The sequence below is a fragment of the Myotis myotis genome, unplaced genomic scaffold (genome assembly GCF_014108235.1).
Source record: "Myotis myotis isolate mMyoMyo1 unplaced genomic scaffold, mMyoMyo1.p scaffold_m19_p_14, whole genome shotgun sequence".
NCBI classification, from domain to species: domain Eukaryota; kingdom Metazoa; phylum Chordata; class Mammalia; order Chiroptera; family Vespertilionidae; genus Myotis; species Myotis myotis.
In genome coordinates, this window is record NW_023416318.1 from 651,342 (window position 1) to 669,136 (window position 17,795).

A 17,795-nucleotide genomic window follows, 5' to 3' on the forward strand; every position below is an offset into this window, starting at 1 on the left:
CCACAGGGGAGTAAACGTGCTCATAAACAGGGATGTGAGCAGACAGAAGAAATGCTGCCGTCGCACAATTACAAGAACTGTCTGTATTTCCTTTCCTGTGAAAAGAGTACGGGTGGGACACCCATATTACTAGGTTCTGATTTTCTAACCAAATACTGGAGTACTGAGAGCTGAAGAAGAGGTTTCGGTCTATAAACCTGAGGAGCAGCGGTCAGGTCCTGGGCGGCAGGCGACGGCCACATCCTCAGCCCCCGTCTGGGTTGTCTGTCTGCGGCTCCTAGAGGCGGCCGAAGGGGAGGAAGGAGCCGGAGCCAGAGGAGCACCTGCTGAGCCCTGCAGTGGCCCTGGGATAGTCCCGACCTTGACCCTCAGTGTTCCCAGCAAGTCCCTCCGGGTCTCTGTTCCCACCTCACTGACCACTGACCGGCAGAGCTTCCTGTTGTCTTTGTCGTGCCTGCCCCACCACTGCCCCTGGTCCGTGGTCTGGCCTCTGACGTGTGTCCCTCCTGTGTTGTGCCCAGGGACAGGGTGCCTTATCGGAGAGACTCCGGAGCTTCAGCATGCAGGACCTCACCACCATTCGGGGAGACGGTGCCCCTGCTCCCTCAGGCCCCCCTCCCGCGGGGTCTGGGCGGGCCGGCAAACACGGCCAGCCCAAGATGTCCAGGAGTGCTTCTGAGAGTGCTGGCAGCTCAGGTATGTCACTCCCCTTCTCCCCTGTCCACCTCCCCAGCCTCACTTCCACAGAGAGGCCCCGTCCACTGTGTGCCTGTCACCGGGCCCTGGCCCAGGGGCTTGCCACCAACACAGAGTTCATCAGACCATGCCGGGCCGGCCACGGGCAGAGCACCCCTGCGGCCAGGACAGGGAGCTGACCTGTGGACTCTGACTGGGGGAAGGTGTAGGTCACCTGCACCACATGCGATTGTCTGGGGCTGGGGTGGTTGGGTCGCAGTGCCTGGACCAAACCTAAAGGCGGCAGGCACAGCTGGCCGGGCCCAGGCAGCCCTCTCTGCTCTCCTCTCTGACCTCCCTCCCAGGAGGGCTTCCTGTCTCGAGCACCTGAGGGCCCTTCCCACCTACCCAGGACTTAGGGCTCCCTGGTTCCTTTCACCTGCATGATTACTTTCTGTCCCCTCTGCTCTGAGGTCTCAGAGCTGGGGAGGCTCGGGCTTTACGGAAACCGCGCCTCTGCCTCTGGTTGTCAGACTCGGGGCACGAGGTTGCCTGTATTAGGACTGACCTGGGGACCTGGCAGCTGGGCCCACCTGCAGAGATTCTGAGGTTGGGGTGAGACCCAGAAGCGGTGCAGCGTCCCCGGGACATCTGGCCCAACCCTGGGTTTCAGGCTTGTGAAGGTGGGGCATGGGTCAGTGTAGGGAGCTGGGCCAGGACTCACGATTTCCCAGGCTGTTCCTTGGGGGAATGCAGGGACCTTGGCCCCCAGGAGCTGAGCACGGCCACTGCCAGCAGAGGGTGCTGGTGAAGGGGGCAGGAGACAGGTCTGGGTGGCCGCCTCCGCCCTCGCCCTTGTGGGAAATGGAGCTTCGGGTGGGAATTGGGCCATTTCTTTGGATTCTGTGGCTGTGATGTGTGCCTGATGGCTGCCTTGCTCTTACATATAGCAACAGGGACATCCAGGCCATCTGGACCCTGACTGTGAGGTGTAGCCTGCAGGTGGCACCTTGGCCCGAGCCCCTGGGAGCCCGCCTGTCTTTGGGAGGTCTCGGGCGTGGCTGGGAAAGGAGCCCTGTGGCCTCCCAGCGAATGCCAGCCAGGCGCCCTCCAGGGAAGGCCGGCCAGCCCAGAGCCAGCCTGTGTCCACCAGGCTCCTCACCTCGCAGCATAACCCTTCACTCTCCAACTGGCTTTCCTGTTGGAGAGGAGGTGTTTATTTTAACCCTGGCAGGGCTGGGAGGCGAGGCGTGGCCATGGCAGGGCAGGCCCCCTGAGGGAGAGGTTACCTCCTGGGGAACCCACCCCAGGAGAACTTAGAATGGAATCCCAGAGGCCAGGCCGGGAGGGACTCAGGGGCCACTTAGTCTAACCTCTGATTTTACCAACAAAAGGACAAAGGCCCAGGGAAGGGAATTGCCACCAGGGTCACCCGTGGGTGGCCTTCTCCTGTGGCCTCCTGGCTCCTGGGCCAGTGCCCTCCGTTTGCTCACTGACCACCCAGGTTTCCTGAACATCTACAGCTTCTGACCCACCTGGCACCCTCTCAGGGACAGGGAGGGAGTGGCATCAGGTATCGCCTCCACCTTGAGCAGCTCATTGGCTACCGAGCCTCAAAGGCAAGCTGTCATTCGGAAGAAAAAAGGGGCCCAACTCTGTGAGGCTCAGAGGGCAAAGCAAGCACCGATGGCGTAGAGTTCCCAGCGGGGATCACCTATTGGCTGTGTGGCCTGGACAAGGGTTTGCTCTCCCTGCACCTGAGGTTCCTTACCTGTGCTCGAGGAATGACAGTTCCCATCTGCAGGGTTATGAGGATTCTAGTGAAATAACCATGTAAAAGTGCTTCGGACCAGGCCTGGCACTCTCTGTAGTCGCTGCCGTTATTGTCCTTGTTATTTCATTCACCTACGAAAGCACTTTATAACATGAAAGAGTCCAGGAGAGAAACGAGCTGCCTGTGAGGCAGTGAGACCCCCGGCATTGGAAGGGCCCAAAGCAAAGTTGAAGGGTGTTTGTGTTGGTGTTGGCCCCGCGCTCCACTGCAGTGACCTGCTCTGACACCCCCCGGGAGGCAGTGGGGAGTGCCCTGGCTGCAGGCCAAGCAGGTGGCGCTCCGTGGAGAACCCGGACCCCCTGTGCTGCGGCGCGGCCCAGCGCTCCACACTGCCCGCCCTGGGCACCTGTGTCTCGGGCAGAGAGTGGAGGTGCTGGGCCAGCAGGGAGGACAAAGGCCACGTGGCCTTCTTCCCAGCTGTTCTGGGAGCTAAAACAAAAGTTATCTCAGAAAGAAAGACAAGGTGAAAGATGGCCCAAGGCCTGAGCCTGGGGCAAAGGCGCCCCAATCTGGGGCCATCATAACCCCTAAGTTGAGGGGTGGGGTGCCTAGGAGGAAGTCTGGCAAAGAAGGCCCAGCCCCAAAGGCTGGCGTGCCTTCCCAGCCCCCATGTGGGCCTTGGACACGGGCGTGGTCTGGTAGGAGAAAGGCCCGAGTCTGGGCTGCCATCCTGGCCGGGTGACACTGACCTGTGCAGGCAGCACAGCGAGGAGATGTCACCAAGGGTCGCCACACGTGTCCCCCTGGGCCTTTCTCGGAGTGATAGCCCAGGAGGTCGCTGCCAGATTTGACCTCCGCACAGAAGATGAGCCCAATCTTAAGTTTTCTCCGCCAGTGAAAGGTCACAATCCCTGTTCAGCCTATGTCTTAGGGCTGTAGGGAGAGCAGACAAGTAATTTGCAAACCCTGGACGGTAGCAGGAGTTAAGGCAACCTGGGAGAAGACAGTTGTGTGCAGCCAACAGTTCCAGTGTGCATACTGTTTGATCCTGAAAACATGATGCCTAGTGAAAAAAGTATAAAACAGAATAAGATCTTATTTAACAAGCCATCCTGTATAATAAGAGGCTAATATGCAAATTGACGTAACGGTAGAACAACAGGTCGCTACGAAGCACAATGACCACCGGGGGCAGACACTTAATGCAGGAACTCCCACAGGGGGAGTGCTGCTCTGCCAGAAGCTGGGCTCACGGCTGGCGAGTGCAGCGGTGGTAGTGGGAGTCTCTCCCGCCTCCGTGGCAGCGCTAAGGATGTCTGACTGCTGGCTTAGTCCCGCTCCTGGGGGGGGGGGAGGGGGTGGGCCTAAGCTGTCAGTCGGACATCCCCCTAGGGCTCCCGGACTGTGAGAGGGTGTAGGCTGGGCTGAAGGACTCCTTGAGTTCACAAATTTTGTGCACCGGGCCTCTAGTGTAAAATAAAAACATATGCCCAATGTGCAAAAGAACAATATGGAGTTTGCAAGAACACATTGCCCTCCTTAGAGAATGAACTGGGAGGTGTTTTGTCAGGCACCATCTGTTGAAAGACACTGGAGCCTGTGAAGGGTACAGAGGGAGCTGAAAGGATGATCCTTGCTTTCCGTGAACATGGAGACACTCAGCAGGTATTTAGTGAGCACCTGCTGTATATCAAGGCCTGGGTGTACACCAAAACCAGTGGAGTGTGCAAAGCAGCAAATTAGGCCTTCGAACAAATGGCCAGACACAAGCATTTGGGGGGGTCAGAGGTCAGGCTGAGGTTTCATAGAGGTCACTCTGCCCTGGAAGGTGTAGAAAGGAGGGGCTTCTGGGTGGAGTTACTTCACAGAGGGAATTTTGACCCCAGCCCCTGCCTTCCCTACGGCTGCCGGATACAAGAACTAACCTCTGTGGGCTGGGCAAGGGCATTTTCCAGCTTCTGGGTTCATAACCCGAGAGGAAGCTGCATCTGGAATGATCCCCTCCCCTGCCGTGGTGTCTCTACAGAGACCCACATCCCTGGGACCCCGATATTGAACACACTGGCATCCCACACTTCCCTGGGGCCTCCCTGTGTGCCTGGGCGGTTCCTGTCAGAGGGGTTATCACTGATGGTGCCCCATCCCCACAGTGTGCACCTGCTGCTCCACCTGCAGGACCAGGAAAGGTGAGTAAGCAGCCCATCTGCGTGCGCTGCCCTCGCCGCGGGAGGAGGCTCTAACCTCACGCTGGCACCTGACCTGGCTCCCTTACAGCTGCATGGTCTGTGGGGAGGGGTTAGGAGGCTAACTCCTTAAAACAGCAAACCTGCGTTAGCTGACTGTGTCTGCGGCTTCACTAGGCAGATGTGGCTCAGGGTCTCTGAGTTATAGTAGGATGTCGGCCAGGGCTGCCATCACCTGAAGGCCAGATGGGCTCGAATATCCCCTTACAGGATGGCTTTCTCATGGCGGCCTCAGTCCTTACCACACGGGCCTGTCTAGGCAGCTTGAGTGTCCTTACAGCCCCAGAATGACTGGGGGGGTGGGGAGAGAGAGAGAGAGAGAGAGAGAGAGAGAGAGAGAGAGAGAGAGAGAGAGAGAGAGAGAGAGAGAGAATGAGTGGATGCAGGAAGTCACCGCACCTGTTAGGACCCAGTCTTGGAAGTTGCACGTCACCATTCTGCCTTGTTCTGTTGGTTGGAAGTGAGCCCGTAGGTTCAGCCCACACTCAAGGGAAGGGAGTTAATCTTCACGTCCTGGAGGCCTGTCCAAGACTGTGTGGGGCTGTTTTCAAACCAGCACAGGGTCGTGCTTCCCTGAGCTCCGGGAGGAGGACTCGGGAACTCTCCAGCCCTCCCTGTGATGCAGCCCTGCAGGCCGGGCTTTGGTCCTGCTGCCACTGAGGGAGCCCTGGTCCCGCTTTGCCACTTACTAGCTATGTGACCGCATGTGAGTCACCTAACCACGCTGGGCCTTGTTCCCTCAGCTTCAAATGGAGATGAAGATCCCGTCTCCCCTCACCCCCTCATGTGCTGCTGCGAGAGTGGTGTGAAGGGGGTTTGGAGGGGTGATGGTGATGATGATGATGGTGGTGATGGTGGTGGGGATGATGGTGGGGATGATGGTGGTGGGGATGATGGTGGTGGGGATGATGGTGGTGGGGATGATGATGGTGGGGATGATGGTGGTGGGGATGATGATGGTGGGGATGATGGTGGTGATGATGGTGGTGATGATGATGGTGGGGATGATGATGGTGGGGATGATGGTGGTGGGGATGATGGTGGTGGGGATGATGGTGGTGGGGATGATGATGGTGGGGATGATGGTGGTGGGGATGATGATGGTGGTGATGATGGTGGTGATGATGATGGTGGGGATGATGATGGTGGGGATGATGGTGGTGGGGATGATGGTGGTGGGATGATGGTGGTGGGGATGATGGTGGTGGGGATGATGGTGGTGGGGATGATGGTGGTGGGGATGATGATGGTGAGGATGATGGTGGTGGGGATGATGGTGGTGGGGATGATGGTGGTGGGGATGATGATGGTGGGGATGATGGTGGTGGGGATGATGGTGGTGGGGATGATGATGGTGGTGGGGATGATGATGGTGGGGATGATGGTGGTGGGGATGATGGTGGTGGGGATGATGGTGGTGGGGATGATGGTGGTGGGATGATGGTGGTGGGGATGATGATGGTGGAGATGATGATGGTGGGGATGATGGTGGGGATGATGATGGTGGGGATGATGATGGTGGGGATGATGGTGGTGGGGATGATGGTGGTGGGGATGATGATGGTGGGGATGATGATGGTGGGGATGATGGTGGTGGGGATGATGATGGTGGTGGAGATCATGATGGTGGGGATCATGATGGTGGGGATGATGATGGCTGTAACACGGAGCAGCTAGGAAACCTGGGGGGGGCGGGGAGGAGCCTGGGTCCCCTGGGCCTGCTGCTGTCCTCTGTGTGGCCACTGGGTGGGGCCATGGCCTCTCTGCAGTTGGCCACGTTACTGCCCTGACCTGCTCCCGCTGTTTCCCTGACCCCAACGGGACAGCTCAGGGCCTAGCAGTGGTGCCTGGCCCCCCGGGTCCCTTCCCCCCACTGGCCTGCAGGTGCCTGTGGTGTGAGGGGCACAGTGCCTGGCTCCCTTCCCCCCACTGGCCTGCAGGTGCCTGCGGTGTGAGGGGCATGCACAGTAGCTGGCTCCCTTCCCCCCACTGGCCTGCAGGTGCCTGTGGTGTGAGGGTCACAGTGCCCGTTACCGCCTGTGTGCCAGCCCCATGCTGCTGAGGCTGGCACGTCCTCCCACGTCGGTGGCGAGTAGGAGGATGTGAAGCTGCGCTATAAGAAGAGCCTTTTGTGCTATATTTCTTCATTTTGAGGCTTCTCAATGCCAAGAATTTTCAAGGCTGTAGAAGACTTGGGGGTTTGGGAGGCCATAAGCCCGAAGTGTGAACTGACAGAGGAGTGATGAGCAGGGCACAGGGAGACCACCCGCCGGCCCTGGCTACGACTCTGACCGGCCACGTGTCCCCTGGGGCCTCCTGATCCACATCAGAACGGGGAGGGCTATGTGTATAATTATTGTCATACACCTGAAACCAATAGTGTCGTCTGTCAGTGACATCTCAAAGGGAGGGCAGGAGGGTGAGAATGAATGAAGGAGGGAGGAGAGAGAGGGAAGGAGGGGGAATGAAGGGAGGAGAGAGGGAGGGAGGGTGAGAATGAATGAAGGAGGGAGGAGAGAGAGGGAGGGGGCTGCATGCAGCTGCTGCCAGCACACGGCTGGCGGATCTCGGGCCTGACAACCATGCAGTCCCAGTGGCCACAGGCGGCTGTTTTTTTTCCTGTCAATTCGTCCTTTAAGCTTTTGAGTTTGTAAATTCCGTGAACCATTCAGAAAGCCTCTGGTTCTGAGGTCCTGCCACCTGGGGACCAGGGAGAGGAAAGCTGCTTTCTCCAGGACAGTTCTGTGCAGCTTGCTGGGAAGTACCACAGGTCTCAGTCCCCTCCTCTAAAGGGTAGCGTTGGGCCCACAGCTCCGCCACCTCTGCAGTGAAGGTGTGGTGGAAAGTGCCAGCAGATCACCGGTGTTGGGGGAGCTCTGTTTTGCCCGGGCGGGGGGCGGGAAGTGGCGGGGGTGGGGGGTGGGCTGGAGGCCAGCTCTGGGCAGTGACAGTGCCGGAAGCCGGCCATCCTTGCTGATGCTGGGGTCCCACCCCAGCAGACATGGGAGAGTTCTGCGGGTCACAGGTACTCTGGTTAGAGGGCCCTCCTGGTCCCCAGAACTGATTTTCATTTGCTTCTCAGGTTACAGGAGAACATTTCCCCCTCTGCTCCATTCCTGCCCCTCTGGCAGCCGATTCCCTATTGTCTCCTTCATCTTTCTCTGTCTGTTTCGGTTCCCTTTCTCTGTCCCTTCCTCCCTCCCTCTCTTCCTCCCGTGGTGGAATATAGAACTGAACTCTAGTGCTGCTGGGAATGAGTGGAGAGGGATTTTGTTTTTAATCGAGTGTGTGAAACACCGTTTTCCAAGCAGAGTCACCCCTTCCGTTCTCCATGGGGTGGAGGGTGGGGCGGTGTCTTGCTGAGTGTGGTGGAAGGTCCCCTCTGGCTCAGCGGAGCGGTCCGCGGGCAAGACGTGGGGGGAGTGTGTGCATGCGGGGGTGGGGTGGGAGTGGGGGTGTGTGCGTGCATGCTGCACGGTGTGTGAGTTCCATCTCCAGGACCTGCCCTCACACAATGTTCTTTTCTCTCCCCGCGGTGGCTGTTGGACGTGGATGTAAGTGTTCCAGGCGGGCGTGCTCCTCACATGTTTGCCGTGTGGGGTGTTGGCTAACCCGGGGCTTGTCCGCTGCCTGCTGGGTCAGGGCGCCCAGGGCTTGGTGCTGATGGGTCTGCTGGGCCTTTAAGGGCTGGGAGCCTGCCAGTGTCTCCCCCCTGCCCTCACGCTGTCCACAGAGAGGGGAGGAGCTGCTTCCCAGTCTGCGGTAGCCCCGCTGACATCGCTAATAATACGGATGTCAGCCCGTTGCCCTGCTGTGAGAATCCCAGGGACCCCTGCTCTTTCCAGCGGCCCCCAGCGCGGGCTCCAGGCCCGACTGCCACCTCCCGAGATCTGGAGCCGGTTGAGGCCAGGACCTCCCACAGGAGACGCCTCCCTTAGCAGTGGTCTCCTGCCAGCCACTGGTCCTCATCTTCATCCTGGTGCCCCTCTTAGCAGGACCATGTGCTGTGGGGTTTCTTTCTTTATAGTGCTCCCTGCTCCAGAAAAAAGTCATCTCCTTGCAGACATATAGATGATAGATCAAGCCGCAGTAAGGGAAGTGACGCTGGAGGAAAGGGAGCAGGCAGGTAAGATGGAGGCAGAGGTGAGGAGAAAGCTTTAAATGCGTGCCCTGACGTGGACTGTCAGCGGGCGTCCCTGTGGCCGCTGCAAAGAGGGAAATGCGGTCAGAGATTGTGTCACACGCACAGCCCACCGGCGGCTCAGTGCGCCCAGGTGCTTATTCTCATGGCCACGAGGAAGGCTGAGTCCTGCAAACAGCACTCCTGGCGGAAACTCTCAGCGAACAGTGCTCAGCAGGGCTCTGCTCTTAGTAGTAGGTTCTCTCGGTCGCTTCCGTCCAAGGCCGCTCTGCCCCCGAGCTGCCCACACTCGCTCCTTAGCTCAGGCCTCTGCCGAGTTGGACACTTGCTCTCTGTTCCTGCCTGGATATCTGGGTTCCCTTGACCTGTCACCCCGAGTGAGCGGAGGATCACTTCTTTCCTGCCCGTTAGTCTGTGCTTGAGTCAAAGCCATGTGGTTTCATGCTGAGCTAGTGGTGGTGGCGGGAGTTACTGTTGTTACGATTTTGGCATTTTTGGCAACGTGTGAGTTCATTCTCAGCCTCAGCGACTCCAGCCTGGGTGGCTGAGCCGAACTGCTGGTGCCTGAGGGCCTTGTGGTGACGCTGGGCCGCCTTCTGGGCCCCAGAGTGGTCAGTACCGCAGAAGCCCTACACCGGGATTTAGAGGCACAAACTCAAGCCAGCCCTGAGCCGGCTCCCGGGATGCAGGGCTCCTGGGAGGGGCGGAGCTGGCCAGGCTGCTTCTGCAGTTTCTGGTCTGATCCGAGGACATCTGTCTTTTTCTCTGCCCTCAGGCCCGAGGTGTCTGTGCCCGGAAGCAATTTCCTGTGGGTGGGTATTGAGTTCTGATTGGGGACAAGAGCTGATGTCACTACCGCACCTTGTTCAGGATGGGAGGGAGGATCTGCCATGCACCCAGGATCAGGACGCTTTCTAGCAGCTGAGGCAGTGAGACTGACATGAGAACCAGGGCGCGCAGCACCAGCCCGGTGGTACGGACTCCAAGCGCTGTCAGGGTGAGGGAGAGGAGAGGCCGGGAGGGCCAGAGTGTTCAGGGAGGGGTCCCTGGAGTTGTCAGTCTTCATGTTCAACACTCCGAAGGGTGCAGCTGACTTGGGCAGGGGAAGGGACCAGAGAATAACTTAAACCCAGAGAAAACAGGCTGGGGGACACACAGAGCAAAGAAATAAAAGGAATCTTAATGATCTCAGGCTTGGCCCTTACGAAAGTGCTGCTGAGTAGGCGGTTAAGACAACTGTGTTCTCGTGCTGCCACCTGCTGGCTATGTGGAGTACTGCAGCAATAGTTGGGGAAGCTGCTCACATTTAAGGTTCAGTTGTTAGTTTTACTTAACCCACACCTGGTGCTTTATAGTCTAGCGAGTCCCCTTTTGATGGAGAGAACACATTTGTGGCTGACTGTGTTTGCAGGAGCAGGAGTATGGTGTAGTCGTTTTTGAGGAGGAGGAGGAGGAGGAATAGGAAGAGCGCTGGTTTCTATCTGCTGGCCTCAGGGCAGTGGGCAGGATGATTGAGAGCCCCCTGTCTTTGCATTTTGTGATTGTAGGTAAAAGCAATAGACAAAGTTCAGAAAGATGTGTCTGTGGATGTCACAGAGGCTGGGTATGGGCACCTGGACTAAGATGCACTGTCTGGCCAGGTGGCATGGAACATGCTCAGCCTTGAGCATTTAAAAAATGCTGTGCACTTCGTGACGTGGGCTAATGCGGGAGCTCTCTCTGTGGAGGCGTCGCGGCCGACTAAAGCAGGGCTCCTGCTGTCATTTTTTAGGTGAAGGCTACTACTAGGCTCTCCTTTGCTTCTATAGGACTTGGCCTTGGAAGTAAACATCTGCGTAGCTTTGCTTAAGCTTCACCGTGAGGCTTCCCGGCATTTCACATGCTGTTCCTCAAAGAACACTTGGAGCCCGGCCGGCGTGGCCCAGTGGCTGAGCGTCAGCCTGTGAACCAGGAGGTCACAGTTTGATTCCCAGTCAGGGCACATGCCTGGGGTGTAGGCTCGATCCCCAGTGGGGAGTGTGCAGAGGCAGCCGACCAGTGAGTCTCTCTCATCACTGATGTTTCCATCTCTCTCTCCCTCTTTCCTCTCTGAAATCAATTATATATCTCTCTCCCTTGGAGCTGGACATGCACTGTCAGCATTGTTGTAGAATGGAGAAGGCTGCTACTCCCCTCTTGAAAGTACTGCCTCTCCTTTTCAGAGGGGACACTGTCTCCACAGCATCCTTCTGGTGTCAGGTCTAAGCTGCAGGGGTTGACTCGTCCCAGTTAAGTAGCGTCTTTCTTCTCCCAGGGAAGCAGTGCCCGTCCCGTTGGTAGCTCATCGTTCGATTCTGAACCTGTGCCTGTTCCTGTGCACAGTGTGTGGTCAGTCGCAGCTGCTCCCTCACCATCCGGCCCCTGCGGGACCCCCAGAGGACGCTGGAGCTGCTTCAGCGGGAGGATTGAGCTAACAGGCTGACCCTTCGTGCTGTGTGCTAACCTTGCCCCGGCTGCCCTCCCTGCTCCTTTCCACACTGACCCTCCTCGCTCACTTTGTCTCCTCTGTGTAGATTGTAAATGGACATTAAGTGGTTGAGGGAGATGTGGCTGAGGGTGGTGTGAAGGCCTGGGAGCCCCACCAGGTCCAAAACCCGTTGGCCTTTTCCGACGAGGAGGAGGAAGACCTGCTGGATTTCATGTACAAGTATAAGACACTTCGAAAGACGGAGATCCCCCTGGAGGTACACGGCGTCTGGGCTGGGGGAGCGTGCGTGTGTGCAAGGGCGTTGCCCGGGAGACCTGGGTGTCCTGGAAGCGTCTCCTGGGGCACCCAGCGTTGCCCAGCACCTGGGGCGGGAGGATCTCCCTCCATTTGACAGGCGGCTGGCACTAGGCAGCATCCAGTTACTTGCCAAGGGGCAGAAAAGACCCTAGCAATTTATTTTATTTTATTATTATTATTATTATTTTTTTAACTCACATTCTAGTGGGAGAGACAGAAAAATAAGACCAATAAGACATGAATATCATGGTAGATAATGATATGTGCTATGCAGGAAACCAAAGGCAAGGGGTGGAACAGGGCATGGGGAAGGTGTGGGGATTTGCACCTTCAGGTGTGTTGTGCAGCAAAAGTCCCACTGAGAAGTTGAAATAAGGACCTAAAGGAAGTGAGGGGAAGGGATTGCCCTGTGGAGGTGTGGGGATGAAAGTTGCCAACCCTAGCAATTTAATTGGAGATGGGATATAGTGTTCAAAATTTTTGAAATTGGTTTATATTTTTAAAATAAACCTATGTAAGTGAAAAGCAATCCAAATGAGTGTTTTGGGGAAGAAAAATGCAGAACATGTTATTTGACAAGGTTTTATAAGTATATTAGCTTGTTTATCACTGTATCTCCAAAATATAGCAGAGTGCCTGGTACAAAGTAGATATTCATAAAGTGTTATTAAAGGGACACAGCGCTTTAAAATAACCAAAAGCAGTACACTTGGTATCTGTGCTGTTGCCAGATGTAGATGTGGATGGACTTTGGCAGGAGGGCCAAGCCTGGAGCCTCATGGGCCTTGCTCTGAGCCTTGGGCTCAGGCGCAGGCCTGGCAGAATTGGGGGTCCCCAGTCTTCCTCTCGGCCCCTCTCGTCGCCTCTCCTATTCCCCATCTGCTGGTACTGCGGCCTGAGAGTCCATCTGAGGCAGCTTGGGGTCCCTGTCCATGAGGCCCAGATGAGGAAAAGCACTGGAAGGTTCCCCTACATAAACACCAGGGCGGGGCCCCATTCACACTAGGACTGCAGTCAGCAGACTCCTCTCCAAGGTGGGCCTCTGGGCGATGTTGAAGTAGAGGTTTTAGTAAAAGTTCTGGGTGTGGACACAGCTCGAGGGGTCCTTTAGGGCCTGGGCAGCCCCGAAATGGGAGAGGACTCGTGGGGAGGGTGCCAAACGCTTTCTAGGGCCCGAGGGTTTTATTTTTTAAAGCTGCTTTGCTGGTCAGCAGCCTGAGGCAGATCACTCACTGAACAGGTCAGTGTTGCTCGCTGCTGTAAGGGTGCGGTGGTCCTGACCCCAGTGCCTGCTGGGCAGGAGCAGCACTGGGAGCCTGACAGGACCTGCCCTCGGGAAGTGTGGGGGGGCGGGGACTGAGCAAGCACACCTGTCCAGGGTGCAGAGCCCCCCTTGTCCTCTCATGTAGGAGCCACTGTGAGAACAAAGGTGACGATCCTGGTGGTGCGATGGGCCTGGGGGAGGGCTCAGGAGTGACTTTTGGGCTGGGTGGTACAGAGGACCAGAAATAGCCAGAGGGAGAGGGAGAGGGAGAGGGAGAAGGGCTTCTGGTGGAAGCAGAGCTGGGAAGGACAGTGTGTGCAGGTAAAGGTGAGTGCAGAGCTGGTGTGAACCCCCTTGAGCGCTAGGCTGGGAGAAAACTCTTTACATTTAAAGACAGTGTTTCACTCTGCTGTGTGGTTTGCCATGAATGAATGAAAGGGGGCTGGACACCTGGTGATGGGAATGTCAAGCTGCACCAAGAAACATGGGGCGGTTCCGGAGGAAATAACAAAGGGGGCAGAGACGGGAGGCAGGTGTTTCTCCCTGCTGAGTCACTCGTTAAGGTCATTTCGCTCCCGAGGCAGGAACAAGAAAGGTGCGTCATCCTTCGCTTGGGGGACAGGGAGAGTGCGATGGGGTGGCCTGGCCTTCCCGGGGGCGCGGCTCCCAGCGACGCCTGGAAAGGGGCTCCGGTCCTGCTCTGAGCCCCCAGCCCAGCCCTGGGCCAAAGGGACCAGATGTCTCACCACAGCCCAGCCAGGCGCTGTCCGCACAAGTCCACGTTCGTGCACAGTGAGATGCCTTTCTGTTTCCTCGCCAGGCACCGCCTAGACTCCTTCGATCCCGCTTCAGGAAGAAAAGTACCTCATCCTCAGCCACTGAAACCACATGAGGGAGACAGCCCACAGCACCGGATGCACAGAACGTTCCTCCTCTGCCTTAAGAGCTATCCACTGACAACACGGCGTCTGCAGCTGGTGTGCTGTGCAGCCTCAGACATGGCCTTTTCTCCCTCCCCTTTTAGGATATTGTTTTCTCCTTGTCTTTACTTTGCTGGGAAAGGCTAAAGGGCAGGTAGTGTTTGGGGGGTGGTGTGTGACCCTAAGTCTTCTGAGGCTAGTAATTTTCCAGTTGGGTTGTCATTACAGACAGCAGTGTTTGTAGAAATACAAGGGAATCACCCTCCCTGCTGAGATGTACATTTGTAATTTATTTGTTGCATACTTCATTTTTAGTCCTGTAAATGCAAACAAAGCCATTTTTTAAAACTGTTTTTTTGTTCTCGGTACTAATACTTTGGACTACAGTGTACATATTTATGGCTTTTGGCTTCATATAATGGACTTGCCAGGGCTGCCAGAGGTTCTGATAATGTAAGATAACTACAAACACAGAAGTTTAAAAAATGTTTCTGATTCCAGAGCACCTTAGATTGTGCTTAGAAAGCGTCCAAATAAACTCCAGTTCAGCGTCCCTTTCCCTGCGGACGCCGGTCCATACGCAGACAGTTGTTTTGTCCGTATGTCGGGGAGAGAGGAGCAGGGAGGTCAGGGACACAGCCCAAGTAAGAGAAGTCACAGGAAGCTCGTCTTCCCCTTGGGTTCAGGGTGAGGAGCTTCAAATCCTTTGGGGGGAGGCGGGAATTACCATTTGCCTCAGGCAGGTGGCTCACCCGTGGGAAAATCCTTGGGGATGTGGACTCAGAGCCCACGTGAGGAATCATTTTGAATGTTTCAAAACTTCCTGATGAATGACTATTTCTCCTCCACAGTAACCTGGCTGTGACCAACCTCCCCAGGCGGAGGGGCTTACACTGAGCGCCTTCCTCTACAGTAGAAACCCCCATCTGCCAAACAATGCAGCACTAGAACCGTGCTTTCAGGTGTGTGCTATAAAACACCGAGGCACCGTGTCACACCCCACACGCCGGGTTCTGGGGGATGTTAGAGGCCGAGACCTTCATGGATGCGACTTGCTGCTCAGCTCCTTCCACCCTTGTTCCCCTTCTGGCTCGTGCAGTGTGAACGAGAGGGAAGTCGCAGGCTTATGGGCATTTCATACAAGCCCAGATGGCTTAGTAGGAGAAGAGCAGAGCGCACTACCCAAGGGGGCTCCCTCCTTCGTGAGGAACTTTGTTAGGAAAGGCGGGTCTGGATTAAATAGTATTTTGGCCCCAGGTAGCTGCTCTCCCCTTGGAGCTGATCCTAAACGCTGGTGTGTACTTGTGCTTGGAGCTGGTGTTTCTTTCCGTGTGATGCATGCAGTGGCTACAACCCTGTTATTTACAGCTCTTGGATTGTGTTTGTTCGTAGATATGCCCTGAAGACTAGACAGTTAGTGTTACCTACCACATAGAACTTCCCGTCAGCCAGCTGTCAGCGGCCCCAGTGAAAGGCTGTTCCGCTCATTCCCCAGCCGTGGGATGGCATCAGCGGGCTTCCCTGATGACACACTGCGACATCCCAGCCCCCTCGGCGGCTTCTTCTTCAAGTCGACTGTTATCAGACACGCATATTTAAATCCATTTTTCCCATAATTACTCTGAGGGTGACTTTGTCATTTACAAAAAGGATTTAGGAAAATAAACCTAAAAACAAATTTGTACTGTAACTCAGAGGACAAACGGAAGCTGTCTTTTCATTGTCTGTGCCTCACCCCCACTAAAACCTGCTTAGGGAAGACAGAAAGTCTGTTTCCTTTAAGCTCACTGAATAGTTGCAGACAGAGGAAAAATGTACGCTTTGGTATGTATCTGTCAGTTGGGAGTACCCAGGATCATCAGAAACAAGTACATAAAAAGCTTCACTTAAACAGCTTCCCTCTCTTCCCCCAAATAATGCCTGTAGCAGCAGAGATTATAATTCTAATGGGAGCAAGCTAGATTTTCACTATTTTGCGATAGACAGTTTTAACAAGTACAGACGATCAAGTTTGCACTTGACTATGCCAAAAACAAGTTCCAAGCGCTCTCCTCTCAGACATGCTGTATTACTTCTCCTTTAAGACTTAAAAATACAAAGCTATCCAAACTGCTGTCTTAATGTAAATGTAACTATTTTTCCTTCATGTGTTGATTAGGGAGTTGGTTTCTCTTAAAAACACTCATTGTACAACTGAGACGAGCTGTCATATTTCTGGCAAAATGTGTTTACTTATTCAGCAAGCCGTTCTGTTGGTGTGTGGACTGACATACAATGTGAACGCCTCCAAGTGTACATGTAGTGGCGTGGTGTTGTCTTGAGGATGTAACTACACGTTTTTAATTGGCTGGTAGACACAGGCTGTTTACAAAATGCCGGCTCAAAAGTCTGCAATTGTCTTTTCCTGTAATAACTTTTGGTTAGTTGCCATTGAACACCTGATCTGTTTCTGAGGAGGTGGTGGGTGGTGTACCTGTACACTGGAGAGTTTAGTCATAATCCCCGCTGGCTGTGTGAACAGCTTGCCCGTTCGCTGGACCTGAAATGTGTGTTCTCTGCAGAGGCTGTCTGTGTTTGTGATAACAGTGCTTGTCCACAGCGACCACCGTTGAGCACCTTCCTCATTCTTCCCCTCGCGCAGTATTTGACACGGTAAAGGGTGAGCTTCGTTCTCAGACAGCTGCCGTGCCGGCCTGTGACTGTGCGTACTCCCCTAGTTAGTCCTGTAGACCCTAAGAACGCTCTGTAATAAAACAGCAAACTGGACTGTGCATCAAGGGGCGTAAAATCCCAGGATTCCCCAGGCTGATGTTCTGCTGTTTTGTTATAATGCTTGGTATATATCTTGAATAAAGTCTTAACAGTTTTCTTTTAAAAAAAAATACCTTTGTAATGTTGGGCTTATGAGGAAAGAGAAAATACTTGTAAAAAAATGTGAACGAAAACAAAGGTGGAAGGTACAAGGATTAGAAGCTGAACGCTCAGCCACTAACAGGCGTGTGCCTGGTGACCTGGCCCTGAACCCACCGCACAGAACTGCTGCAAGGAAAACATTAAACGACACCAGTGTTTTGAAAAACAGGTGATCACATGAATATAAATCTGGTTGTCTGTTTGCTTTACATTTTTAAAGGTTGCTATAGAAACCGGGTAGCTCTGAAACTAGGTACCAGTTCAACTGGAAGGCAGTTTAATTCTGCGAGCAGACTTTTGCCTGTCGTTTTCCTCTTGGAACCTGTGTCCTCATCTGCAGGGCAGAGAGAGGGTGGTGCATGTGGAGGCGCACTGGGGCTACGCCCGCCCTGGCACCACTGCAGCCCTGGCCAAGTCCAATGTCAACCAGGTTAAGAAGTGACAGAAAATTTAAGAACTGATGGTGCAGTGTCATGAAGTATCTAGTATTTACAATGCTAGATTATAGTCCCTTATTGATTTAGGTACTAATTTTCATGTTGTTAGAAAACTCAGGAAAATACACAGGATCCCAAGGAGTTAAACCTGGGTTCTGAGTGACTTATTAGTTGTATTTTGGGTTACTTATTAACCTTCTGTAAGATTCAGTGTCCTCAAATCTAAACTAGGGATAAAGAATATCTCCTTGCAAGGTTGGTATGAGGATTAGGAGCTTTGTAGAAACATGCCCATCCCTAAACCCCCCACAGAACAAAGATCACAGACATGAAAATCCCCTTTCCCTAAAGCGTTTACCACCAGCCCTTCCATTCCTGTCCCTCTGGATGCTGAGGCCTGCTGCATCCTTGTCTCTCCCGTCCCAGGCCCAGAGGAGAAACCAAAGTGCTCTAGGCCACAGTGACAGAGCCTTGTCCACATGTGCACTCAGGAGTCAAGGCGGCAGAGAGGCGGGGGAAGTGCCTCCCCGCAGCTCCTTCAGGCACAGCCTGCATCCCTCCACCAGCGGCAGGAGCCAGGAGGTGGGGATTGCCGGGAAGCCTTGTCCGTACTGGATTTCTGCCATCTCGGAAGTCTGAGGAATGAAAGCCCATCCAAGCAGAA

The 17,795-nt window shown here is 54.9% G+C and overlaps 1 protein-coding gene across 4 annotated transcripts in view; it reads left to right on the plus strand.

Moving 5' to 3' along the window:
- REEP1 (receptor accessory protein 1) overlaps nt 1-17,171 on the plus strand; it is a 94,431-nt gene extending 77,260 nt beyond the window's left edge. Inside the window, exons 7-10 of one of the 4 annotated variants that reach the window (XM_036333899.1) lie at nt 522-696; nt 4,600-4,635; nt 11,405-11,556; nt 13,682-17,171. In XM_036333899.1, coding sequence (XP_036189792.1) covers nt 522-696; nt 4,600-4,635; nt 11,405-11,556; nt 13,682-13,753 — 435 coding nt within the window. In that variant the 3' untranslated portion in view covers nt 13,754-17,171. The remainder of the gene's footprint in view (nt 1-521; nt 697-4,599; nt 4,636-11,404; nt 11,557-13,681) is intronic. The other 3 variants (XM_036333902.1, XM_036333900.1, XM_036333903.1) reach the window with 3 other exon arrangements.
- The last annotated feature ends 624 nt before the right edge of the window (nt 17,172-17,795 follow it).